The sequence below is a fragment of the Pteropus medius genome, unplaced genomic scaffold (assembly GCF_902729225.1).
Source record: "Pteropus medius unplaced genomic scaffold, Ma_sr-lr_union100, whole genome shotgun sequence".
NCBI classification, from domain to species: Eukaryota; Metazoa; Chordata; class Mammalia; order Chiroptera; family Pteropodidae; genus Pteropus; species Pteropus medius.
The window spans coordinates 3,028,288-3,056,016 of NW_024350923.1; the positions used below are offsets into that span (position 1 = coordinate 3,028,288).

Consider the following 27,729-nt stretch of genomic DNA (forward strand, 5'->3'; position numbering starts at 1 on the left):
GGGTGATTTTCGTGGTGATAATCTGCATTCTCGCTGTTCTAGGAGAACCCAGAGGGACAAGAGGCATCTTTCCCTTCTCTGCCCGTCCCCCGCCCAGAGGGCGAGCAGGTCCCCGAGGCGGGGGGTTAATTCGCTCTGGTTTTAGAAAAGCGTCAAAATGGTTCACAGGCCAGGGGAGTCTCGGGTTTTCACCAGAGGCCAGAACTGGAGGTGGCTGGACCTGGACCTTACATAAAGCCGGGGACTTTATGTAAGATGGGGCACCCTGAGCGGGGCAAGACCCGGGCTCTGTCTCCTGCGTGCACCCAGACAAGTGGCAGGTCCTCTGACTGTGTGGCACCTGCGCAAGGTGGAGCGTTTGGGGGTAAGACTCATATCGAAGGGTCCCTGGGCCCCCCTGGAGTGGCAGGATGGGGCTCCACCTTCTCATGGCCAGCGAGGGTCACCCCCTGAGACTCGGGTGGACCAAAGACCAGTGGCCGGGCTCCGATCGTGAACTGTAAACCTCCCGAGTCTGTCTCCCGTGCCACACGGTCAGCGCTAACTCAGTCCCGTCTGTCTCTTGTCTTTGCGCATCCAGGCTCGGGGCTGGAAAAGCCAGCTCCATGCTGACCACCCCCAAGTGGGGCTGTCCAGCCAGGATGCCTCCCAGGTCCCCACATTCATTTATGGGATGCTATCTGACGTCTGCCCTGGCCACTAGCACACGTTCCAGACCTGACGTTCTGGAAACGTCCCAAAGATGTCCTCGAGTCCCAAACTCCTCCCCTGCCTCCCACCTCCGCCCTGCGGGGTCCCTATCCTGCTGGATGGAAGCCCCAACACCCAGCAGCCATCCTTGGCTCACACCCCAGGTTCAGTCGCCTTCACGTCATTCCAAAGGTGTCTAGACCCCGCCAAGTCCTAGCGCCCGCCGCTCCTTTTCCTGTCTATCTGACCCCATTCCTGAGGGCACCACCCTTCTGACCCCGTCACCTGACGGAGGCCCCACCTCCCAACACCGTCACATAGCGGGTGAGGTTTTACCGTATGAATCTGGGGGACACAGACATTCGGGCCAGGGCGCTCCCCTTAGTCGCAAACGTTTCATTGCTACGAATGGGATTTTTCTCACTGTCCTCCACGTTTTCGGGTTAAGGGTGGGGGTGCGACCTGGAGACCGGCCACCAAGAAACCGGAGGGGCTCACAGCATCAGGCCTTCCTTCAGAGGCCTCCTGGCCCCCTTGGGACGTTGGTCACTGTTGACCGGTTTCTGCAGGCTTGTGTTAATGAACCCGAGGGTCCAACAGCTGACGCTGCCCGTCTGTAAACTGGAAGATTTTCCCCAAGCACAGGGAAAATCATGGTTGAGGGATTGAAAATAATGCGGTTAACAGTAATTTAGAAGGCTCTTCACTGAGCGGGGTTTAAAAATGAAAGGAAAAACAGCTTGTCAAAGTCCGTTGGCAGAACCGCGGTGGAAGTCGTAGCTTTCGGACGGGACCATCGTTTCGACGTGAATTCATATCATTTTTCTTAACGTCATTGTTCTTCCCGTTCTCTTGTCTTTGCACTCAATAAAAACATCTAGACAACGTTTTTCAAAGTCCCAGATGCAGCCTTTTATCTCCACGTGCAAATTCCACCTGCCAATTTGCGGATGGCCTCGCCTCGGCGGGCAGACCGCCGCTTTCGCTCCTGGGCAGTTTCCGTTCGCGGCTGGGCCTGGCCGGCTCGGCCCTCAGCCGCCCTCTGGGAGGGCACATGTGGCCTTTAATTTTTAATTGGTTGAGGGCGTGTGTGGCAGAGAGAGCAGGAGGCACCGAGCTCTTTTTCTTGTTGTCGTCGTATCTTATGGCTTTACAGCTTCGAAGGTTTATAGCTTCGAAGGTTTCGTATCTTCTGGCTTTATAGCTTCGAAGGTTTCGTATCTTCTGGCTTTATAGCTTCGAAGGTTTCAGGGTAGGGAGGCTGGCTGGAGGGTGGCTTCCAGGCCTGAGACCTCGGACGGGCGACTGTGTGTCTGCTGTGCTCTCCCGGCTCGTCCGTGCCGTCCTTCGCAATCCCCCAGCCACCTGAGTCGGACCCTGCCCCCGAGAACTACTGAGCATCTCCCGCATCTTCCCGCGCCGGGCCGGGTGGGGTACCCGCCTCCTTCGCCCGGCCTGGAGCTTCCAGTCACATGGGGACTCGACTCTGATACAAATCCTGATGAAACAGCCGCCAGATTGGCGCCTCGTCTGCCTCCCACCTGGGAAGATCAAACCTGAACAGTACACCGAGGTCCTTCGTCAGGGGGAGGGTGTCCCATTCTTCTGTGTCCTTCCCTAGGAGGACATGTCCCCTCTGGGTCAAACTGGCCTCTGGTGGTCCCCTGTCAGTTAAAGGGACCCACACGCCAGCACGCAGTGCCGTTCTCGTGATGCCAAGCTAAGTTAAAGCTCTGCCCTGTGAACACACCTGTCTGCCTCCGTGAGTCTTCCCAGCCGGCAGGGGCGTCCGTCCTGTGGGCCAAGGCGTGTGGCAACACAGCGAGGGTCGTCTTGGCACCGCGACCTGCCGGCGTGATGGCAGCCACAGCCATTTCCCCGCAGTGGAGAGCGACAGCCCTGAGTCGGGGGTTCCTAACCTGGGGGCCGTGAACGCGCAGGGGGAGAAAGTCCCATCTGTATTTTCTCCGGTGCGATTGGTCGTCTTGATGGCGGGCACTAGACCTCGGCGGAAGTGTCACAGCGACAGAGATTTTCAAACCGCGTCACGGTTGTCGCAGATATCTTGAAATATCCGCCTTTGAAAGTCACAGAAGTTTCTAGAACTGCTGCCGGGGGGTTATTTTAAGTGTCATTAAGCGGGGCTGTTTCTATAGCACGGATTTATTTATTTATTTTAAAAACCGGGTGAATCGATTTTGTGCGGTCGGTTTCTTTGGAATTCTGCGCGTTTTCGGTTTTGCGCTTTCGGGTGTTCTGAGAAGGGCTCTCGGGATTTCATAGTCTGCCGAAAAGCCCACGCCACGGAAAAGGTTCGGAGCCCCTGCCCTGGTTATGTTTTTACTCCCGAGGAGTGAGGGATGCGAACCTGAGCCCCGACGCCAGACGCGTTCCAGACGGTTCCGTGGGTGCGTGGCGTGTGGGGGCCGGTCACGGGAACGGCAGCAGCACATGTATCCCGTCTTGCTTCCAACCGTGTTCCGAGAACTCGACAAAGAAGACAACTCACGGGAACTGCGGTCGCCTCGGATTCTGCAGACGAGGCCCGTCTGCCAAGCCGGGGTACCGCACGCGGACCGGGTGTGGCGCGCAGGCTCGGCAGGTGCCGTAGAGGCCCTGGTCAGACGCGCTTACGCCCGGAAGGGGGCGGCAAACTCAAGGGCCCGCCTATCAATGAACCGACCAGGTGCCCAGTGTCTGGGGTGTGCTGGGACAGCCCCTCTGCGGAAAGGGACAATTAGTTGCCCATCTTGCGTCTCCTTTGGATCTGGGGCCAATGTCTACCATACCTGGAAACTCTGTTTTAACCAGTTGTGTGAGGGGCTTGCAAGGCTTTGTGTTTCGACTGGGACCCAGGGCGAGAGAGAGTTCCCTAGCAGGGGAGGCTGTTGTCCAAGCATCCCTGCCACTAGGGACACGTGACTCACCACACGGGATGGCGCTGCGGGCACCCACGGGCGGAGCGAGCAGAAGCCTCCCTAAGAGAGTCTCAGCATGGGCCCGTAGCGCTCTGGAGCGGAGACCTGCTTTTAATGACAGGGACGACTTGCCATTTGAAACGGCTCCTGGCATGCTTTTGGCTCCAGCTGAGATCAAGTGCCTGGCCGTGGGCCATCGAGTAACTTTGCAGCTGGAGCTGTTCGTCATGCGCTACTTAGCCAGATCTCCCCAGGTCGTACGTAGGTTCACACGGGCATGGCAGCGATGCTCCATGTGGCGGACGTGGTGCGTTGGAGATCGGGTGTAGCAGGCCTGGAAGGCCCGAGTAAGGGACAGGAACAGGCATCTAGACTCCTAAGCTGCCCCCCATTCCTCTCCTTCAGCTCACGCCACGATCTTATGGGTTCGTGCTCTGCAACCAACTGACCAAAGAGGAAGGTAGTGAAGCATGGCTTACAGGAGGGGTAGCCCGATATGTTGGCGCTTCTTGTACATAGTCCCGGAGGAGAGTGGGCGGGGCGTCTTCTGGCAGCGTGCCTGTCCACCCACTTTGCACGGAGAGGGAAGTGGCCCGGAGTAAGAATATACATAGACTCCTGGACGTGGGCAAATGGCTTGGCTGATTGGATAGGAGCAAAATTGGAAGATCAAGGACAAATTAGTCTGGGAAATACGTGTGCAGCTGGATCCATGGGATCTATGGGCAGAAAGCATGTGCCCTTTCGATGCCCACCAGAAGGCCTGTCCCATAGAGCAGGCTCTAAATGACCAGGTGGGCGGGACAGCTGGTCCCGGGGATGACAGCTGGCCTTTCTCCAGCCACTCCAGTACTCGTGCTGCGTCTCCGACCTTTCGGCAGCCGAGATAAACGACGGACCTTCGATAAGGCCCCTTCCTTGGGGGCACCAGCTAACTGTCGAGTGGTGAATTGATTACATCGAACCCTTCTCTTCTGGAGGGAGCAGCAGCTTGCCTATTTCTGGAATTGACACTGCTTTAGATATGGATCTGCCTTCTCTGCTCACAGTGCCCCGCCTGCGTCGATCAGCGGACTCACGGAAGCTGTCACCAAGACATTGCCTCGTGCCTCGGACCGAGGACGCATCGTACAGCTGGGGAGATCCAACATCGAGCGCCAGATCTTGGGGTCTACTGGTCGTATGCTATCGTCGTTAGCCTGAGAGGATGCTGGACAGTCCTCTTAAAGTCTCAGCTAAGGGGGCAACTCGGGGGGACACCCAGCAGAATCGGGGACGTTGTCTTCCTCCCGTTCACCCTGTGTGGTGGGTGTACCCAGCCTACGGCCATGATATGGTGCTGTGTCCCCGAAGGTTAGAACGCGCGGATTCAAGAGCAAAGGCTGGAAGCAGGAGCGGCCTGTCTCGTCGTCACGCCCACCTGCGCCTCTCGCCGGAGGCACACACGCCTCCGGAGTCCTGCTCTGGGCTTCTCTGAGGCCCACTGTGGGCTTGTGCTTGGCCCTTGTGCACCAGGATCCGGAAGTGCCAGGAAGTCAGCATCCTGTGGGCTGTGACTCTCTGTCCAGTGCAGGGTTTCAGCTGCCAGAAGAAGTGCCACTCATGCTTCCCCTTCTCCAGAATAAGGTCCTGGGATGCTTTTCACAGGGTTCCCCCCGGGAACGCCGTGGCTGGAGCAGTCAGCAGCCACAGCAATAGCAGATGCAACGCCACATCTTCGGGGGCTCCCCCTCTCCTTCCTGGCCCTGCTCACCCGCCCCCTAGATCACAGTCCTCCGTGAGGGACTGGCACTTACGCCTCTGTTTCAGCGTCTGCTTCCTGGGGACCCCGGGCGGAAAGAGATGGAGCGTGCTCTGTGCCACTGGGACCCGAGGCCGTCCCTCGAACAATTTCTCGAGTTCTCGCTACGTGCGAGGCAGTATTTTAGGGGAACGGATATGGCGATGAATTCGACAGATGATTCCAGTCCCATCCGGTGGACCCCGCACTCTAGAGTAGGGGGCAGATAGTGACCTGCAACGGGGGTGATAGTCACGTGAGGAAATAAGGCCGGGTGAGGGATCGAGCGTGGCAGTGGGAGCGGGTGGAGCGGAAGCCGGAGCAGCGGGGTGCATCTGTGTGGAGCGCTGGGTCGGAAGAAGGAGGGAGCCGAGTGGCCGTCGGGGGTACAGTGTCCTGGGCGGAGGGGGCAGCCAGAGACCACATCAAGGAGGCGAGTATCGTTTTCATTCCAGCCCATTCAGTGTTTGGAAAGAAAAATTATTCAACTTCACATAACACTCCTGAGAAAGTGGCTTAGCGGGGTCAGCCAGCGACTTCAGACCACACACGGTCCTCCGTCCGGTTTTCTCGCCCAGCGGACATGATCTGGGCAAAAAGAAAAAGCAGAACGCGTCTCGAAAGTGGCAGATCAAAAGGCAAAACAAAACTCTGTGTATCTCAGATCCCTTTATTGGAGACCGAACTCAGTTGAAAGCAAGAGAATCAATATGAGATGATGAACCCAAGACCTGTCCTTGGCTGGTCCTTAAGAAAGACCGTCTGTGATTTTGAGCAATCTAAGTCAGGTGTGGTGGGTCCCAAATGATCCTGTCGATGATGGAGAAAAAGACGAGGATCCACAGCAAAGAGACACCGTCCTTCTCGGACACTGTCTTGCCAAGAAGCGTGTTCAGATCTAATGATGATCGGCTTGGCCTTTAGAAATCAAAGAGTTTTAGGTGAGTCCGAAAGCAGGTGTAGTGGACAGAGGGACGTCCCAGGAATCGCCACTGCCTGAAGGGACCAAGTTCAGGTAACTCCCACAGCATCTGACTGCAGAAAGGCAAGCATCCGATCGGATCCCTGCAGTGACACTCTGCGTTTGCGGTCTGTTTTCATCCTAGGATCTCAAAACATTTTCAAGCGTTAATTAAACTTCAAAACGGTCTGATGTGCTGGGTATAATTAGACCCATTTCTTAGCCGGGTCGTCTGAGGCCCATTAAGATGAGCCGATGCGCTCAGAGCCTGGGGTCCCGACTTCCCCGTCTCCCACCCCAGCTTGCCCCGTTTGTTTGAATGTCTCCAGAGCAGAGAGGGCCGTGAACATTTAAACAAATCTCCTTGGAAACTGGTGACTTAACGAATTCTTGGGCAAACCCTCCGCGGGTCTCCGTGACCACCTCCCTTTCGTGTTCCTTCATCAGAGCAATTCACCCAGGTATTTTGTACATGCCTTTAGGGGAAGTCATTGGGCCCCCCTCCGGGCCTGAAACGGACGCCCCCGGGCGTTCGGGAGCCGCAGGCAGGCTGCGTGCTTCCCATCGTTCTGCCAGAAGGCTATAAAATGTCTTTTCATCTTAAGTTACATAAGCATCCAGCACGTAAGAAGTCTGTTATTACAAAGGCAAGTACTCTGGGGAGAAAAAGTTCTCGTTTATCCTGAATATCCGCACTAAACACTTTTGATGTCTTTTACGGGGCTCCTGAGTCCTAAGAGGGAGAAACATGCACAAAAGTCCTTTTAACAGCGCAGCCTGGCTCTGGCTGACGGCGGGTCTGGCAGCGGCCGGGGTCCGTAATCCATCCCGCGATATCCGCATCTGCGTTCACGTCCCTCTGCCCGACGGCAGCCTCTGCGGAGCCGCGCCCGGCCCTGTGCGGGGCGGGGGTGGGGAGGGCGCCTGTCCCGTCGCTTCAGACCTCGCTCTTGACAATGGAGGGCACCGCGGTGGCCACGCCGCGCCCAGACATTCGTCCCTGCTTCTTCGCTCCTCTGACAGAGAGACCGAAGGAAGTGCGTGGTGAGAGTGAACCCCCCGCTCTTACCGTCCCCATATAATGTCCCCGAGGGCCCCCTTCCCCGAGGTACCCCACTGCGCTCCATCCGTCTACAGTTTTTCTCTTGACCGACTCTCAAAACATCCATCTCGAGGAGGAAGAAAAAACCCCAGCATCTCGGGTGACGGTTGCTGATCTGGACACGCAGCTGCATGGCCTGGCTCCGCACTACCGGGCAAGTGACCGGTCGGGTGAACGGGCCTGCAGCAGCCTCGCTCCCCGAGGGGCATCTCGGGACACTCCAGCCCTGTGGTTTGGGAGCCCCCGGGGAACTCAGATGGATTTGGCACTCGGTTTCACCTGTAATCTTTTTGGCAAGGTGCGTTCAGTAAGTGACTTCCTAGGAAGCCTTCAGCCGCATGGAAAGAAATTTAAGTTCTCGTCTCAGTCCCCAGGGTCGTCTAAGTGGAGCCCGTGTTTGGGACCCGGCCAGGATCCTGTTCTGCGCCATGCCAGTTTGTGATAGCATCTGGGTTGCCACTGAACTTGGCCTGTCGGGGAAGAGGAAGGTGGCCGGCTTGGGAGAGCTGAGGAATTCGGTCCAAGCTTGCTTTTAACTCGACACGCACCGGCTGAGAACTACTAAGGCCTGTGTGGAACACGAGGATGAATGAGTTAAAAAACAGAATCTTCGCTGGGTGGGACAGAAATGTACGTGACTAAGGCAAGTGAGGATGATATACGCATATTAAGAGAAGCACGCGAATGTTCCAGATAAATGACCCATTCCGTCTCAGATGACCTGGGATGAGGTCCCAGCTGGATTCTGAAGGACAAATGCAGTGTCCCTGAGGGGAGAGCTGGGTGAGCTTGCTCAGGCGGCCATCACAAAATCTCCCAGCCCGCGGGCTCACACGACAGACATTTACTGTCCCCAGTCCTGGAGGCTGGAGGTTCAAGATCACGGTGTCCGCAGGGCTGGTTCTCTCTGAGGTCCCTGTCCTTGGCTGTCTTCTCTCTGTGTCCTCCCATGGTCTTCTCTGTATGTGTCTGTCCTAATTTCCCTTTTTTATAAGGGCCCCTGTTGTGTGGGATTAGGGCTCATCCTCACGACTTCGTTTTATCTTAATCACCTCTTGAAGACCCTCTCTCCAAATACAGTCATATTCGGAGGTATTGGGGGTTAAGGCTTCAAGATATGAATATTTGGGGCTGCAGTTCAGCCCATGACAAGGGAGAAGGAGCTCTTTCCACTAAGGGGAGAGAGGTAGCAAAGCCAGAGAAACAAAAAGGCGGGATCTTGGGTCAGGTTTCCTGGATGCGGAGCCTGAGGCAAGGGTTTGGATCTATGTGATTTATTGAAGGAGGGCTCTCAAGACAATGGAAGTGAAGGAAGCGGGATGAGACAGAGGAAGAAAGCTCCGCAGAGCGGTGGTCTCAGCTGAGCCCTGGCCTCAGCACGACCCTGCGGGGAGCTCGAGTATTGATTATACCACAGAGCTGGTCCCACTTTGACGTGCAGGAGCTTTTTGTACCCCCGGGTCAGTCAGGCACCAGCTGTGGCTCTCCCAGGCAGGGCGGCTGCAGCATAATATTCCCGGCCAGTGGCTCTCATGCAGCCTTCTGGAGACGGAGGTGGCTGTGAGTTCTTAGCAGCCCGCAGCAGAGGCTGCGGTTTCTCACAGTGGCCAAGCCAATAAGGGCACTCGGGCAGGTCCCCACAGCTTCCCAGAGGCACGGTGAGCTTGCGGATGAGAGGGTGGCAGCCCTGGCGGGTGGACCACAGGGGCCTGAAGTGGCCGAATGGGAGCAGACAGAGCTTATAAGAAGTAGTTGATCTGGAGAGACTTGAGTCCCAAGCCAGGAATCTGGGCTTTGACTGTAGGAGGGGCGTTTCCTTACGACGTGTGTTGGCTGGTCCTGCATCTGGTGTCCTTTTATAAACACGCGGATCAGCCCGCACCGGCTGAGGAGAGAACAGGAAGCAGCAGGCCCCTCGCTTCAGGGTTTCCCCTGGCCAGGCCAGCCTGGAGCCCGGATGGAGCAGTGCCTGCCACCCATGGCCGTGCTGTCCTGCTATCCCAGCCTGATGGCCTGGCACGTGGCAGGGGCCCTGCACGAGGGCTTAGCAGAAAATTCACATGGACCAGCCACGGACCAGCCTCTGCACCTGAAGAGCTGCTTCCATCCCACTCTCTGGGTTCTCATCAAAAAGAGGAGATTTAAATCTATAAATAATTCAAAATGGACCGAATAAATAAACGGGTCCGCGCATCTCTGCAGAGGCAGGAAAGCCCATCCACGGCAGGGAAAGGATGGCTCCCTCTCCCTAAGAGACGAGGGCGGGACGTTCCGGGGCACAGGGGTGTTCAGAGCGAGAAACAGTGATGAGTGTCGGTTGGATTTGCGATGAGTATCGGTTGGGTTTCATGGCGAGTATCGGTTGGTCATATTATGTACCGGTTGGCTCGTTTACGAGCATTCCGGTTATTTATGATGAGCATCGGGTTAATGGCGATGAGTGTCGGTTGGGTTTTATGCGACTCCAGCAAGTGTCGGTTGAGAGTTTATGCTACACGCAGTGTCGGTTGGGTTTGGCGACATGAGTGTCGGTTGGGTTTGGCGACGAAAGTGTCGCTGGGTTTGCAGGATGGCATCGCTGGGTCGGTTTTCCCTGGTTTGTCCGTGGTCGTCCTGTCCACTCCCGCGCCGTCAGCTCCATCCAGTGTTGGTGTCGTGGAGGCTGGCGGTTTCGTGATCATCATCACTGTGTGCTGGAGAACAATCATGCACTTGACTCTCCCGGGCACGGGTGACTCTCGCCAGGTCAGAGTCTGGCACTGGCACTGGGGGTGCAGGGGGTGGGGAGGTTGAGTGTCGCGCGGCAGGGTCCGTGGAAGGGAAAATCCACCCCCACGTCAACATCCTTTAATGTTTTACCAGCCGCCCGCAAGGAGCCGGGAGCCCACTGCTTCTCCCCACCTGGACACTGACTGGCCAGGCGGCTCCTAGGACACCAAATGGCAAGTTGGTTAAGGATGGAAACTGGAAGCATCGACTTGTCATCTCCTTGAAGTCTCCCCAGGCTGCGAGGGTGGAAGGGTTTGGGGGTGCAGACCCGTTCCAGCGACGCCCCGATTTCGATTCTGTTTCGACGATGGAAGAGGATCCCACAAAAGCCCCCGGCACCCACCCAGGGAGCAGTTTCGGGACGTTGTCACATTTCGGTCATATCGGACAGTTCCTTCTAGACACAGAGCAGGAGGCCACGAAAAGGGAGGATACCTTACCGAGGGGTAGATGCCCTCACGCCTTCCGTGGTTAATGCTTGGCTTAATTAAGACAAGGGGTTCATTTTAGAAACTGCGTATTCGATTCCTTATAGAAGTCGGTGTTTTTTTCCCGTCTCCCCCACGACCCCGACAACCAGACGGGTGGCCGGGGTGTCCGCAGATCCAAAGACGACTCCGCTTCACGTGCTACCTGGGAGGCAAGCGCTTGGTGGCCGCGTCTCCCGAGAGGCTGCTGAAGGGCAAACATCGCGGTCTCTTAATTTTATAAAAATATGATGCTTATTTTTAAGACGAGGGGGCGTAAGGACAGACAAAGAAGGACATGGAGAAATGCTAATGGAACTCGAGCTGGCTGTTTTCTTAGCTGACTTTGAGGCACGGCAGAAGTCTGGAAAAGATAAAGCGACAAGTTCAAATGCAGAGAGCTTACTTTTCGTTTGCATCAAAGCAAACCAAACATTGAGACGGTCTATACGCAGAGCTGAAATACTCAATTGATCCTTTCTCCCCCCCCGACCGACTGCTGGGGAACGGGACGCCTTGGCCTCTTAAATAACGCTCGGAACAGCGGGCCAATTGTGCAGCGAGGCCAGTGCTGCCCCAAGTAGCCCATAACTTCCTGTGTTGAAATGATGACTCGGAGATTTCGGCACGATATCCTTGCACACCAGGAAATATCGTCTTACGGACCTGCCATTTCGTAAAGTAATCGGTGAGAATGCCATTAGAGCCCATGTCTTAATTAAGCCAAGCATTAGCCACGGAATTACAGGCATCCGAAGGCTTAGCGTCCTGGGGGATCTGGTTTCCCAGGGCAGAGGTATGTGGAGGCTGGGGACTCCGGGGCAGAGACCCCCCTGGGCACCAAGGAGGCCGCCGCTCAGAGGCTGCGGGCGGCGGGGGGCCCGACGGCTCGGCAGCTCCAGCCCCTGTAACCCGTTTCGCCGCGTTCGGTCCCCTGCTCCTGTGCACTATGCGGAGGGGAAGGGACCCAGGCCGCCGGCCGGATGCATCCGAGGTGGTCCTCAGACTGGCCAAATATAGTCATATTCTGGACGAGCGGGGTGCGACGAGGCCAGGCCCAGGACCCAGGACCCAGCCCCTGGCTCAGCTGAGACACCAACATTACAGTTTATAGCCATCGGTCACCCACACGCTGGCTCATTCCACGCAGTCACCTAAGAATGGATCCCAGTCATACTGGCCAGGTTCCTCTGTTGCGGGACCTATGTTTGAGGGAGACAGGCCAGGCAGGAGAAGCCCTCGACGTGGGCAGCCTCGACGTGGGCGGCCACAGCCCTGTATGGCTAGAGAGCGGTGTGTCTGGGATCGAAGGCCGCTCCGCCTCCCTCGTCCCCGGCCACGGTGCCAGGAGCACCTGGAGCTTCTACCTGCAGCAGGCAGAGGCCTCCGGCCGCTCGGCATTTAACTTCTCAGCTGTCCGTTTCCGACTCTGAAAACTGGGATCCATTCTTAGGTGACTGTGTGGAATGAGCCAGCATGTGGGTGACCGATGGCTATAAACTGTAATGTTGGTGTCTCAGCTGAGCCAGGGGCTGGGTCCTGGGTCCTGGGTCTGGCCTCGTCACACCTCGCTCATCCACATGGTGAGAGAGAGCGAGGTCCCAGAGGTGGGGGAGGAAAGCTTCCTGCGCACCCGAATCCCTGCATGTGTGTAAAAGGCCATCATGAAAATAGGACATCTGTCCCAGCCATGATGAAATACCGAAGACCGCGTGGTTTAAACAACAGAAATTTATTTTCTGGAGGCGGAGAAGTTCAAGCTCAAGGTCTGGCAAGATCAAGAGAGGGCGAGAGAGCTCGCTCTCTTACGAGGCCACAGTCGTGTAGCATTAGTCCTATTCGTGACCTCGTTTAACCTTAACGACTTCCCCGAAGTCCCCATCTCCAGATAAGTCACGTGGCGGGTAGGGCTTCAACCTATGAATTGTGGGGGACACAGTCCAGTCCATCGCGGAGTCGTCACACATTCCGGGAGGGGGGTAAGAACCAAATCGGGTCCCCTTAGCACCGAAGGTCAAGTGTAGAACAGCTGTCTACACCGACCCCTTGACCGCTTCCTGTGCTCCTCGTGACTCTTCCTCCCCTCTCGTGAGAAGGCTGGCACAGGTGTGCTCGCGTACAGGCAACGGGTAACGCCGCCAGCCCTGGGACACTGGGTCTGCCTGACGCTCATTTCCTGGCCTCGTGAGCTGTCACCTGCCATGTCTGTGGTAGGAGTGTGGCCGCTTACGACCCACACAGACAGGGCAGGGAGTGATCCCCACTCACCGGGTCCCCGCGGAACACCCAGGGCCAGGGACCCCACCTGCGTCAGCCCCGTTTTACAGACGGTGACGCCGAGGCTGAGAAGCGGAGTCAGAGCTGCAGGGGACCGACTTTGTCTTTACGCCTACACAGGTGGACAAAGGCCACCTGCATCATAGACCGCATCGGAGACCCCGGACTTCGGGACAGTCCCTCTGGACTCAGCTTCTGGATTCTTCTTCAACTCTTTCCTACTCTAAGATTGCACTCTCCAGGGGTGGCAAAACAAACAAACAAACAAACAAACAAAAATGACCACAAACTGGGCGGCTTAACGACAGAAATGCTTTCTCTCGCGGTTCTGGGGGTGTGAGGTCAGCGTCATGAGGTGCCGGCAGGGCTGCCCTCCATTCAGAGGCTCTGAGGACCCCCTCCTGCCTCGTCCAGCTGCCGGCTCTGCTGGGCTCATGGCCGCGTGGCTCCGATCTCGGCCTCTGCGGCCGCATCACCTGCCCGTCCGTGCGTCTGGCCTCCTCTACCCCCTCCCTATCAGGGCTGTGGGTCCACTCAGAACCTGCAGAACCCAGGAGGGGCCTCTCATGTCAGACCCCTCGACATGATCACAGCCGCAAGGTCCCTTTTTCCTTATAAGGTGACATCGATAGGTCCTAGGGATTAGGCCTGGTATCGGGGGTGCCCGTCCTTCAGCTCACCGCCTTGCGCACGGTGGGTTCTTGGGGAGCAGGGATGCTGCAGGTGGAGGTGCAGGGCTGGAGAGCTGCCGCGGCCCCTGCCCCCACGGCTCCTCCCCCTGCTGTCCCCTTGTCCCACCCTCCCCGGCATCCGATCTGCAGGACAAGCCTCGACGAAGCCCACGTCTGCTCTGCGGCTGCCCACGTCGAGGGCTTCTCCTGCCGGCCAGCTTCACTGCGTTTGAGCAGCGCTGGGCCAGGCACCAGGCAGAGGATTTTTTTTGGTGTCATTTTGTTTTTTTTCCACACGCGTGATTGTCTTTTTTTCTTTTCTTAATTTTTTTGTCAATGTATTTTTCAGTTACAGTTGACATACAAGATCATGTTAGTTTCAGGCATGCAGCGTATAGAGATTAGACATTTATAGACCTTACGAAGCGACCCCTCGAATAAGCGTGGTCCCCGCCCGATGCCCCTCGTAGTTACGACAGCATCGTGGACTGTGTCCCTGTGCCGTACCTCGCATCCCCGTGACTATTTTTCTAACTGGCAATTTCTACTTCTTAATATCTTCCCCCTTTCACCCAGCCCCCCACCCCACCCCCGCTTTTACCCGGAGACCATTGGTTCGTTCTCTGTATCTATTGGTTTGTTTCATCTTGTTTTTAAGATTGCACGTATCGACGAAATCATGTGTATTTCTCCGTCTGATTTATTTCACTCAGCACAATACCCTCTGGGTCCATCCGTGTTGTCAGAAATGGCGAGATTTCATTCCTTTTTTATGGCTGAGTAATAGTCCATCTCTTCCTTGTCCGGTCGTCTATCAGTGGATGCCTAGGTCGCTTCCGTATCTTGGCTCCTGAAGATAATGCTGCCATGGACATAGGGGTCCAGGTCGAGTTTCTTAAACTAAGAGCCTGTTAGTTTGTGCCACGCGGGGCAGGGCCGTGCACTCAGAGGGGTGGTCCCCCCGCTCCAAAGAGATGAAAGAGCCACCTACGCACAGGTCCCCGCCTGGAGGGCCTCTAATCCAGACGCGAGGACCCCACGCTCACTGCATAGCTGAGAAGCGACACCAGGCCGGTGGCCCCGCCGGGCAGTGAGAGGTGGGGGGCGGGTGTGGCCCCCCCAGCCGCACCCCCCATGTGCAACACGATCGGTCTCCGGTGACAAGAGGGAAAACGAGTTTGGCCAAGTCTAGCGCTTTTCCTCGATGTCGAGTGTCTGACAAGGAGAGACTGGGGTGGGGGCGCGTGGAGATGGATGGACGTGAATCTGAATTTAGCTGCCAGGACACGACTCAATGCGAAAATGGTTTAATGGGTCTATAAAAAGAACAACGACATCCCGCAGGCAGACGAAGAGTATTCTGATGCTTTCGGGATAAGTAAACCCGGCACATGAAGATGAACTATCTCTCAAAATAGCGGAGAGTCTGAGACGGAGCCCAGAGGGAGGCGTGGGAGGCGCTCGATGCTTCTGGAGAGGTTTCCAGGGGGAACGGCAGCTCGCATGAGCACCCAGGGAGCGGGCGCGCTTCCGTTCCCCAGCCCCGGGGGCGGCCAGATGGCGGCCCGAGGACCCGTTTCTCCTCTCTCCTTCTGCGCGCGGATGAAATCGCGTCGGCCTTCAAGACCAGTCCTGGGAGCCCCCCGCCCCACCAGCCGCGCCCCCTTGGTCGTGGCTATGCTGCTCTTCCTGAACCCGAAGCCTACTCCTCCCGGGGAGGAGGGGCGGTCAGCGTCGGGGAGGGCGGAGGCCTTGGGGTCACGTCAGTGCAGAGGGTGTTGAGGGGCTGGACAGTCTGGGCACCAAGCGGGGCTGAGAGTGGCTGATGTTGGCAGATCAAGGGGACAGAGGGGTCCCCAAACAATTTCCGGGTGTGAAGGTCATGCCCGGGCAGGAGATGTCAGAGCTGGGAGTGAAGGGTCAAGGGGCGAGGGGTGGGGGCAGGGGCTGGGCGGGGCCAGGGCAGAGCCAGCCGCAGCCTGTGGGGTCAGCAGCCGCTTCTGGGGGCGCTGCAGCAGGAGACTTCGTGGGAAAGCCTGCTGGGTTTAGTGAGCAAGATACTCCCCACCGGCAAGATACTCCTGGTCCTCAAGATATTCTCTGTATTCGTGTCCTGTGGCAGCCATAACAAAGTCCCATAGCCCCGGAGGACTAAACCACAGATACTTACTGTCGCCGTCCTGGAGGCCTGAGTCCCAGATCTGAGTGCGGGCGGGGCTCGAGGCCTCTCTGCTTGGCGTGTAGACGGCCATCTCCTCCCTGTGTCCCCACGTGGTCGTCCCTCAGTGCGCATCTGTGTCCCGACCTCTTCTTATAAGGACACGGTCTCATGGGACGGGGGCCTACCCCAGTCAGTGACCCCATTTTACCTTAATTATCTCTTTAAAGGCCCTTTCACTAACTATAATCACATACTGAGCCACCGGGGGCAGGACCTCAAAATGTAATTTGGGGCGGGGGAAGGGAGACACAATTCAGCCCAGAACACTTCCCATCAGTATAATTCGATGAGGTCCTCTCAGACGACTGTTTCTTCTAGTTCTAAAATCCCAAGAGCCTGTCCCTTTCTAATGACAATAAAGTAAAGATGTATCTCATAAAGAAAATGAAGTTCCAAGCGTGCTGAGTTAGGACGTGGGGCGATCCCGTAAGTGAACGGTATCCTCATCTATAGAGTAGAGAACCACGTGTCGACACGCAAAGCAAGCAGCACAGCATCTTCCCGCTCACCGTTGTGCGAGCTGCTTGCAGGGCGCCCCCCACCCCCTCCTCCTTCTTCTCGGCTTCCTTCTAACGTTTCGCTGCCCAAATTCATACCATTTCTAGAAAGTTGGGTAACCACAGCCGAGACTTCATAAGTTAGAACTTTAAAACAACCCCCAATTAGTCGTGCCTTTTGATTTTTCTTACGGCGCTTGTTTGTTTGTTTTTTTTTTTCCCATGTGGAACATTTCAATTTTTATGGAGTTGAATTTTTGGGGGTCCCATTTATATTTTTGGTCATAATGAAAAGGCCTGCCTTCCCTATGGTATGGTTATAAAAGAATCTTTCCACGTTTTCTTCGGTCACGTTTGTGACTTTTTTGTTTTCTGGTGCAAATCTCTGATCCAGTTGGAGTTTTCCTTGGCGTGTGCGCCCACCTGCCCGACACCGCTAGCTGGCCGTCCTCTCTCCATTGCTCGAGATGCCTTCTCTTTGCCACGGTCAAGGCCCTCAGGTGTTCCGAGTCCCTCTGGACCTTCTCCACCGTGTCTTTGTCCTGGTCCCACACCGTTTCCGTGATGGATGCTTTGTTATTTGTTTTAATATCTTCTCTTTGATCCTCTTCTCTCCTGGCATGCCCCGGCTGTCTTATTTATTTTTCCATATGAATTTTAGCATCGCCGGGTCTAGTCAAAGAAAAAAACCAAAGACTTCATATTTTTATTGGCATCAAGTTAACTTTATAAATTAACTCGGGGAGAACTAATGTCTAGAAATTGACCTGTCTTTACAATTTGCCTTATTGTCTGTTCTTCGACACTTTTTAAGTTTTTTTTTCATATAGATCTTTAATTTTTTTTTTTGTTATGCTTATTCCTAGTATTTTATCTTTAAAAAAAAAATCGGCCGAGACTTGGGTGGTTTTCCTTCCAATCTAGCTTCTGTGTGTGTGCGTGCACACGTGTGTGAGCGTGTGCACGCGTGTGTGAAAGCTGATTTGTTTTATTGCTTATAATAGCTTTTCGATGGATCGTTTGGGGTTTTCTGGGAGTATAAGCATATCGTCCACAAATAGTAAGATTTCGTTTTCTTTTTTCCTATTTTTCTACCGCTAATTTCTTTATCATTTCTAGTCGTATTTGATAGTAATTCTGGAATGATTAAACAAGGGCGACAATGCTTGTTGCCGACTTTAGTGGCGATGTCTTTCGTGTTTCTCTGTTAGGCATGAGGCTGGCAGAGATGAATATGTTTTGTCAGATTAGGGACGTTTCCAGCTTTTCCTATTGTATTTGGTGCTTTATCAGGAATTTTGTCAAATGCTTTTCCAAATATAGAAACCATCCTTTGACTTCCCCCCTAGGTCAATTAATATGATTAATTATATTAACATATTTCCTAGTATTGTACCCGGCTTGGTTTTATTGTAGAATTCGTTTAATGGGCTTCTGACATCTGTTTGTTTGTTTCATGTTGGATTTTCCCCTTGGTATTCGTGAGAGATATTTATCTAAATCCCCATCAGGTTTCGGTATCAATGTTATGCTCGTGTTATAAAAATAATCGGAAGGTTTTCTTTCTGGTTCTCTGCTTGGCAGAGTTTTAAAGCGCATCAGAGTGGGAGGTTTAGGCGTGTTCACCTGTGAAAACTGCTGTTTTGGGAGGCGGGAGGGAAATGGTTTTTTTCGAGAGGGCATTTTTTTAAATGGCATGCTTTTAAAAGAAAGATGCCATAACAAATATCCTTTTAAATGTATCTTTGTACACTTACTTCTTAGGTGGGATTAATTTCTAGATGTGGACTTGCTCTTGAAGAGTGTTCAGTCTACCATTTGGCCAGTAGGTTGCTGTGACCGTCGACCCTCCCACGAAGCCTGGGCCAACTCACACTCCCGCTGACGATCGACAGCGCCGGTTTCTGCCAACTGCTTTTGTCTTTGCTGATCTGATAGGCAAAACGAAAATAAAAACCCTCATATTAGTTCAATTTTCATCGCTTTAACGAATAGTGAGGTTGGGCGCTTTTCATATTTTTACAGGTAATTGGATTTCTTTTTCTGTGAATCGCCCGCTCATGTCTTTTCTGTATTTTTCCAATATACTTTTCCTCCTTTTTCTCATTGATTTTTGATAGCTCTTCATATATTAAGGATCTTTAACCATTCCATGGGGTATGTTATCCTCGGTCAGCCATGAGCCTTTTTGGTAAATGGACTTTATTGTAAAAAATTATCTAGTGGCTCTATGGTATCTAAGATTTCTGTACCAGACAGGCCAAAGTGTGGATGATTCAGTCTTGGGTCATGCAGAAAACTTGAATTTGTCTATTACATATCCAGAATTAACTTGAGGAACTTGACTCAACTCTTCTGTGTCCAGTTCCAACAAGCGCTTACAGCACTGGAAAAAAAAAAAACAACAAAAAACAAAAAACCCAAATAAACACACCGGCAGCTAGAGACTCCCATTGCTAGGAAACCTACCAAGATACACATAACTCCGGTCACCAAAATTCATTTCCTGAGACAGAGGAAGCACGGGCCTGTCCCTGGGTCATTATTCTAAGAAGAAAAAGGAGCCATTTGCAAATCATAAAAGTCAAAATCCAGCCAAGTTTTCCATCAAGTGGTGTATACCGAGGCTCTGAAAACACAAACACATGATTAGAACGCAAAAGAAGGCCCAGGACAGGTCCCGCTGGCGCTCGGCCCGGGGTGCGGCCAGCTCCTGGCTGATAACAGAGAGGGCTGGGTGGAGGGCGGACCCTCTCCTGTGGGATCTGCCGTAAACAGTTTGGTGTGGTTCGCAGACAGCTCTAAAAACAAAGCAAACCACTGAGCCTCCACAGTTTCAGACCCAGCTCTTCGCAAGCCACGTCTTTTGCCCCGAATTCCAGCCTCTGCCCACGCGTCCCAGTGGGAAAGGGCATAACGAGAGATCGAAAGTGTGGACGCGAAAGGGGACAGTGTAATAAACATGAGCAGACGTGACTTCACAGGGCGATAGGATCATAAGTTCCTAACTGGGCAGGTCGTGGTGGGTGGTCACGCCCCAGGCCTGTAACTTCTTAGCGAAAGGCTTATCTTCGCCTTGAGCCAGCCCTGTCCTGGCATCTGTGGATCTAGGCGAACACGCCTTTGAAATGCCTCTTTTCCAGACCTCTCTGAAGCGTAAGGTCCCGTGGGGGGCACACGCCTCGTTAGCCACCCGGCGATCCCATCCTTGCGTGGCCCCCACCAGCACCCCCTGCCTCCGTGAAACCCGCCTTCTCTTCCCTCCGGATTCCAAAGGCAGAAAAGAGACTGCGGACGGTCGCTCTCTGGAGTGTTTGAGGTCTTGCTTCCCGTTTGCCTCAGATAAAATCTCATCAAACTTCTTTGCAGGTTTGGACGTTCTTACGCCAACAAAAGGATGAGTGAAAAAGGTCGGGGAGCACGAGGCGGGGGGACTGCGGCCCTGCTCCCCAAGACGGGCATTCCCTTTGAGGTTTGATATTTCAGACGGAGCCCCAGTCCCCGTCCCACCGCTGGGCTTAGCTCCAGCGAACTTCGGGTCCTTGACTAAGTCAGGCCTCTTTGCTTCTTGACCTTGGCCTGCGCCGGCTTCTTTCTCTCGAATCCCGTTGCTCTCCCTCACGACTGGACCGAGTCCTCCTTTCACAGACGCCTGTCAGCTGTCGCCTCCTCCAGGAAGCGCTCCCGGATGCCCCGTGGGCCTGCTCCAGGCCACTCTCGGTGCTGCTGTGGCATGGCAGTGTCTCCCCAGCAGGACTTCCCACACCGTCCCGTGGTCGTCCCCACTTCTCGGCCAGGCCCGTGTGCCCAGATGGCAGCGGAGCAGACCGCCAGGCACCCCGCACGTGGCCCGGGTACGCTAAGCAGCTTTTGAGATGGTTCATGACATCCGAGCCTGTTGGAGTTTGCTGGCATGGTAGTCACCACTTGTCCCGTGCTCCCTACCTGGGTCAAGATAACGCTTGCAAAATACAACAATTTATACCACACACACACCCATACACACCACACACACCACACACACACGCACACGCTACACACACACGCCCCACACATGCTGCATGGAATTTTAGGAGAAGGGGCCGCCAGGCCATGCATTGCGGGGAGAGAGAACGGTATGCATGAGGGCCCTGAGGGGCCTGGCCACCCAGGGGGACGTTGGAGAGCAATCTGGAGTCCCTAGTGTAGCCGCTGCCGCCCCTGGTGCGATGTCATCGGTGAGGCCACTGCAAGCCAGGCTCTGGCCAGTACGGAGCCAGCGCCAGACGGGCATCGAAATGGTTTGGAAATCTAGTTACAGACGCAGGTCCCTTCATGGCGTGACACTCAGCTGCTGTGTGGTCCTCTGGCTGCCACGATGAAGGACCGAAGGACCGCAGACGGGGCTCAAATCGGCAGAAATCAGTCCCCTCACATTCCGGAAGCCAGGCGCCCAGCTTCTGGGGTCTGCCAGCAGTCCTGGGCACCCCACGGCTGTGGCCGCATCTCTCCAGCCTCTGCGGCTGTCCCCTCCCCCTCCGGGCCCCCCCACCGTGAGCGTCTGTGTCTGTGCCCAGATTTCCCTCCTCTTACAGAGACAGCAGACGTAGGGTTTAAGGTTCACCGTACTCCAGTGTGACCTCAACTTGACCCGCTCACATCTGCGATGACCTTATTGGCGAATAAGGCCACATCCTGAGGGGACGAGGCAGGGTCCCAGATTGGAGGCCGGTGGGGGGAGCCGGTCACACCGTCTGCATGGCCCTCCCTGCAGGCTCCGCTGGTCACAGCTGCCCTTTCATTTGTGCGTCCCCCTCACTGGGCTCCGAGTTCTTTGCCGACATCGCGTTACGTCTTAGTGACATTTAAATCTGCAGCAACCGGCGTGGTGCCCGGTGCTGAGAATGCTCATGTCTCTCACTCAGGCACTGCAGAGTTCGTCCAGGGGAGGCTGTTCAGGGCTGGCACCCGCTCCATGGCCTCAAGACGCAGGCACTTCTTACCCCTTCATTCATTCGTTCATTCATTCATTCATTCATTCACTTGCTCGTTTGGCACACATTGATTGAGCTCCCCGTACGTGCCAGACCAGGACAGAATTTACTGAGGATTGCACGTGGGTGTGAGGGGTAGAGAGAGGTCAGCGAGGGCTCCAGGGCACATGGCTGGGGCCACAGGAACTGGGGAGATGCTGCCGACCGCCGACTTGGAGGAGACCCTGGATGGGGCCCGGCTGGTGGGGGGACCGGAAGTTCAGTCTCGAATACTTGTTATCTGAGAGGTCCCTCCTTGGGGACGATGACCACGGCGGGTGTGAAGGGGGGCGGGACAGAGGCGGAAAGGGGGAGCCTTTGGCTTACGCGTGGTCTTCGAAGCAGTTCCTGTGTCACAGTGTCCCTGGGGTCACAGGTTGGTGGCTGTCCCTCCTATCCGGGCCCTGCCCCAGGCAAGAAAGGGGACAAGACGAAGGCGGAGGCCGAGCCGGCAGGCTCTGTCCTTTTTCCAGGTTTCCTGGAAATCCCCACGGATGGCTCCGCCTCACTGCCTTGGTCAGGACTGTCCCCCACGGCCACACCTAGAGGTGAGAGAATCAGGAGGGGGGGGGGTGTGCCGGCTCCCTCGGAAACCGTCAGGGAAGGGGCTGGGGAAGGTCCTGGAAAGGCAGCCGGCTCACGGTCTGCCTTGTGGAAGGAGGGGACGCCTGCAGGAAACCCGGTGTGCAGGGCTAAGGGCCTCGCTGGAAAATCGGAAGCAAAAAAAACACTCCTTGGGCCTGATATTTCCCGTGGTGGGGCGTCCTGTGAGCTGCAGGACGGTGGGTGCCACCCCTGCTGCACCCCCTACACGCCAGTGGCAGCCACACCCCAACTCTGAGTGTGACAACCAAAACTGTGTCCCCACATTGCCAGGTGTCTCCCGGGGGCAAATCCAGCCCTGAAGTATCAGGAGTCATTGACTAAGGTTTCAATAACTAAAAAAATAATTTCTTAGTGACTTCACAAGTGTCCCTCTGTGTTTGATCCTCTCCACATAGAGAAAAAGTGGGTACAGCGACACCACACAGCTCCAGATGTCCCAGAAATATCTTTCCAAACACACACACACACACGCACGCATGTACACACGTGTATCAATCTGTGCCGCACGAATGCAATCTCTTCCTGTTGTCGGAGACTTTTGTCCGCTCTTAGCCAATATGCAGCCCCCTCTGCCATCAGGTACCACCCGGCACCTTGAGCATTTTCGGCACAGGGACTCGGGTCCACTGTCCTCAGCTGAGTGTGGGCCCCTCTTTCTGGAGGGTATTCGCGATGTGACGAGTTGGAGTCCACGATGGCTGAGTAGAGGTGGTGACGTGGCGGGTCCAGGAGGACACGTGGCTGCTTCTGGGGCCGGGGGCTGCGGGTGCCTGAGGGAGCCTCGAGAGAAGCGTGGGGGACAGGAGCTGCATGACCCGCAGACAAGGGGGGGCGGCCGGGTGTCCTCGTTACTTGCGATGGCAGCACAGACCCTCGGGCAGCCTGGCGCGGGGGGCGGGGTGGAGGCCGTGCTGCGGACCCCTCTGCCCTGGCCACAGGGCGAGTCCCACGCGTGCGGCCACTTTCCTCGTCGTCGTTAAAAACGCGCATCAGTCAAAGAGTCTGATTCGTCGAGTTACGTGCATGGAAGAGTTGGGTCAAGTCCTGAGACTTTAAACATTTTACAAAACCAATCAAAACAAAGTCGATACCCACGTGGTCCTTATTTGTCTCAAAAGATCAGAAAGTAAACTTGAGCCGAGCGACACGGCGGTCCGGAGTCTCGGCGTTCAGAGGGGCACCGTGTCCACGTGGTGGGGAGGCCAGTGTTTCTTCTTAAAAACGCGACAGTTCCGTGTGTGCTGCTTTGTGAGCTGCGTTCTGCTCTTTAAAGTTAAGAGACTTGGTTTTCTATAATATTTTTGAATTTGCAGAAGGGCCGAGGAGGCAGCACAGGCGGTTCTCACGATCTCCCTCCCACCCCCCAGCGCCCGGGACCACTGCGGTGCCTTCGTTACGATCAGTGAACCAGCGCCGATACGGCACCGTTAACTAAATCCCGCAGTTCACGTGAGCGTTCGCGCTCTGTGTTGTACGTTCCATGGGTTTGGGTAAACGCGTCATGTCATGTGCCCACGTGGCAGTCTCACGCAGAGTAGGTTCACGGCCCCGCAGTCCCCTGTGCTCTGTGTTTATCCCTCCGTCCCCAAGCCCCAGCCCCCACAACCACTGGTCTGCTGCTGTGGCCAAAGTTTTGCTTCTTCCAGAATGTCATGGAGTCGGAATCAGGCATTCACTTAATAATGTACCGTGAATGTCTTTCCATGTCAAAAAAAATATCCATTTATCTGATGGATTTAAAAGGATTCATAGTTTTTCCTTGAATGAATACATCCCAGTGTATTTAACCAATATATTTTGAGTTTCCACATTTTTTTCTATTTCAAATACTTCCTTGGTGGTGACCTTACACACCCGCCTTTGCACACCGGTTCACTAGGATAAAACCCTACAAGTGGAAGTTCCGGGCCCAATTACGACGCCCACACTTTGAAGGGTTTGCACAGATGGCCGAGCTGCCTCGTCGCGTGTCCCCATCACAGACCCCGCACGTGTCTGTGCTGCGCGAGGTGCAGAGTTTTGAGTCTTAGGGCAGCACGTCAGTTTCCCGTGGCCATTGTAACGAATGACCACAGAGCTGGTGGCTTCGAACACCGGGAACATGTTCGCTAAGAACCCGGAGGCCGGAAGGCCGACAACGAGGTGTCACAGGGCCGGCTCCTCCCCAGGTTCGAGGGCGCGGTCTGTCCAGCCTCTGCCCCGCGCCGGGGGCTGCCGGCCGCCCTCGGCTTGTAGACGCATCGCTTTAATCTCTGCCTCCGTGTCCGCACGGCCTCCCTCCGTGTTTTCCTCCTTCCTGTCGGGACGCTTGCCATCGGCTTCAGGGTCCGTCCACCCTGTGAAGCCAGGATGGTCTCACTCCAGATCTTTCCCTCGAGTGCATCTGCAAAGGCCCTTTCTCTGAGTGAGGTCACGTTCCAGGCACAGGAGTCAGGACGAGGCTGCGGTTCAGCACGCTGGGCGGGGGCGGGGGTTCTGCAGAGGAGGAAGCGGGGGCTTAGATGGGATAAGACGCTTTGTCAGAGACGGGAAGCCAGACCCGACACTCGGGGTTCTGCGTGCTCGGCGAATAATGTGTTCTTCCCTGCCTGCCACACGCACCTTCACCTCGGACGACCCGATGGGCTCGGAAAGCCAGCATCGGCCCTGATCTCGAGGCACAGTCTGTGAAACGCTGAGTGTATTCTTCTCGTATTCTTCCGATTGCTGTTTTTATAATAATCCGTGATCCCAACCAGCCCTTCGAACGACTGAATCGGGTTCGTCCAGGATGGTGACCAAGCGTGATGACCGCGAGCCCTGACGGTCACTTTTTACCAGGGGCTGGCGGCGTGGCGGCTGGACGAGCAGGGGGGCTCCCTGTGGCCCTGGGTGAGGGGCTCGCCCTCCCCGAGCCGCGGGTTCTTCGTCTGGGTCGTAGAGGTAGGAACATCTGTGCCTCCAGGGGCCACCGAGGAGCCTTGGCGGGCCACCACGGGCCACGGGCTCAGCCCACTGCCCCCCACGGAGTAAAGGCTCCATCCACACTTGTGGAGGCGACATGTTCTGCCTTCTCTGACTTGTGTACCTTTTCCAACTGTTTCCAAGCACCGGCTGCTGCTCCCGTCTTCTTAGTCCCCCGTCCCCCGCCTCCCGCCGGTGCAGTGGGGGCCAGTCGCCCCGACTTCCGGCCGGAGCGAGCTCTGACTGCCCAGCCCCTTTCCCACCTTCCGTGTCAGATCCTCACGCCGTGGGTGGTGCGTCCGGGGCTGGACGTCAGGGTGGCATTCTGCTGGCTTCCCGCGTCGGCTCCTCGAGAGCCACCGAGAGGCGCAACAGCACAGGGCGTCCCCGTGGCCGCGGCCGGCCCTGCTCTCGTTCCCGTCGTAACCGAGCTCAGCGGAGGCCCCGTCTTCAAAGGGAGCATGTGGTCAGGCCTTTTGATGTCCAGAGCCCTCGTCACTTCCCAAATGACAAAGTCGGGGAGCAGACAGCGCCGAGGGACACACCAGTGGCCTCGCCTTCCCCGGGGACATCCCCAGCGCATCACGGAGCGGGCACCGTGACAGGCCCTGCGTGGACGGAGGTGGCAGCTGTCTGGGGCCTGATCTGACCCCACGTGACATGAAAGGCAAGGGGACCGAATTGAGGACAGAACTGACAACAGTGCCCGCCGCCCGCGGCCCCGCCGTGCGCACGGGGAGGACCCGGCGGTTCCCTGTGGAACGGAGTCTCCGGCATCCTCGGGCTTTGGGGGGCCCCTCGAAGCCGTCCAGATGACACAGCTGGATCCCAGCGCACACGCCACGAAGATCACCTAACCAGAGGAGAAACGTCTGGAGTTTCGGGGAAACTGGAGCCAAAGGAGAGGAAAAAAAAAAAATAAAACGGAACAGAGCAAACCCCGGAACTGCCGCATGACCCGGCTCTTCCGCCCCTCGGCGGGTGCCCCGAAGATGGGAAAGCGGGGTTCACGCGGACTCCCGCTGGCGGGGACCACGGCGGCGTTATTCACCCTCGTCGCAGCGTGGAGGCGGCTCCCGTCCACCGCCGGAGGGACGATGTGCAGGAGACGCTCGTCCAGACAAGGGAGAACGGCCCGGCCACGGGCACGGGAGGAGCCGGCCTCAGAAGGCCACCTGCCGTGTGATTCCCCGGGCACGAGCCGCAGACGCACACGCACGGAGGGCAGATCGGGGTCGCCACGGCTGGGGGCGGGTCGCGTGTGCCCCGGCATCGCTGGGGAGCGGGTGGAGCTGCCAGCGACGAATTGCTCCCTTTAAATGGTTATTTTATGTTAGGTGCATTTCGCCTGAATGAAGACAAAACGAAACAGAAGACACAGTCGGGACCTCGGAAGTATGAGAGGGACAACGAGATGTCGAGAACCCCGTGGGGTGCCCAGGCCTTTCCCCGCAGCGTTGGGGGCGCGTGGGGGGAGATCCCTGAGAACAGGGGCGAGTAGCGGGCTGAGCCTCGTCGAGCGGGGCTGTGTTTTAAGAGACCGTGAGGAGCCTGTCCGGCCCATGTCAGCTGCAGGCTCCCAGGTCCCTTCGATCCCCAACCCTGGGTCCTCCTCCAGCGAATGACCCCGGGGGACAGGAGGCTGACTGACTCGGGGCTCTGCGTGCCCGTCATCCCTCCTTGGGGTGTTCGCCTGGTCCTCCCCCAAATCCCGCAGCCCCTTCCCGCTCAGGTGAATAAGTTCTGAGCAGACATATCCACAGACTTACAAATGAAACCTTTAGACGTGCTAATGGCTGCCGCGTCCACAGACTTCATTACAGCGCGCGAGAGCTGAGTCTGTCTGCTTTTGCCCGATTTTTCGTGTAAATGGGCAACTCGCCTCGTTTTCTCCCTCCGTCCCTGAGTAGTAGATTTTTCTGCTCAGTGACCCAAACCGATCTGAGAGGGATGCAGGAGGAGAGCGAGCCCAGAGTCGCGGCCCCCGCCCCGGGCTGTGGGCTGATGGGCGAGGCACAGGTGGCATTAGTTTTTCAGGCTTGAGTCCTTTCCGTGGCATCTCTTGTCTCACTAAAGGGAAAGCGGAAAGAGAACGGAGGGAGGGAAGACCTTTGTCTGTCTGGTTGTCGAAGACAGAGAGACGCCAGGTGGCCTTAGCTTCTCCGGGGCTGAGAACGGGTTGTCATTTTTAAAACACAGCCAGCGAGGAGACAGCGAGGGGCTCGCAGCGAACACGCGCGAGAACACGGGAAAGCGCTCGATACAGACGGTCGCCCCTGTGTCCGGGCGTCTCTGCTGACGCGTCCCACCCACAGCCCGCCTGGGCGAAAGCACCGAGGGAACGACACATCAGTGTGTCACGAGTTTGCTCCGGGAACTGCCCGGGAGAGACAGACAGACAAGTTACATGGGAGCGGAGCAAACGAACCAGCAGCTCCACCTCGAAACATAGTTACAGTAACGAACTCTCTAAACGCTCGCTTCATGCCAAACCTTGCCCTAAGCGTGTTCCACCTGTTAACCCATTTAATCTGCTCAGCAAACCTTACAAGTTGGGTGCTTGTATTATCTACATTTTACAGATGGGGAAACTGGGGCACAGCAGGGTTATGGAACTTGCCCGGAGTTACAGGGGGACAGCAGTGTAGCCGTGATAAATGTGCAAATCAGTGAAGAAATGTTACATTATGTAGCAGTAATGAATGACGCTAGCGGTGAGAATGGACGTGGGCGACCTTCCCCGCGCCCGGGCACTGCGCACTGCCCCCGCCTCGTTTAATTCCGTCTGTGCCTAGCAGCACCGGGCAGGGCGGGA

At 56.0% G+C, this 27,729-nt stretch overlaps 1 protein-coding gene across 12 annotated transcripts in view; it reads left to right on the forward strand.

Moving 5' to 3' along the window:
• The window catches only part of LTO1 (LTO1 maturation factor of ABCE1), a 241,480-nt gene that overhangs the window by 41,728 nt on the left and 172,023 nt on the right, over window positions 1-27,729 (forward strand). The window contains exon 4 of one of the 12 annotated variants that reach the window (XM_039840601.1): window positions 13,085-13,319. The exons of 7 other annotated variants lie outside the window; for them this stretch is intronic. In XM_039840601.1, coding sequence (XP_039696535.1) covers window positions 13,085-13,304 — 220 coding nt within the window. In that variant the 3' untranslated portion in view covers window positions 13,305-13,319. Of the gene's footprint in view, window positions 1-7,825; window positions 7,851-13,084; window positions 13,320-18,117; window positions 18,691-19,496; window positions 19,522-26,251; window positions 26,292-27,729 lie in introns of those variants that run through there. 4 more of the 12 variants (XM_039840608.1, XM_039840611.1, XM_039840609.1 and 1 more) reach the window with 4 other exon arrangements.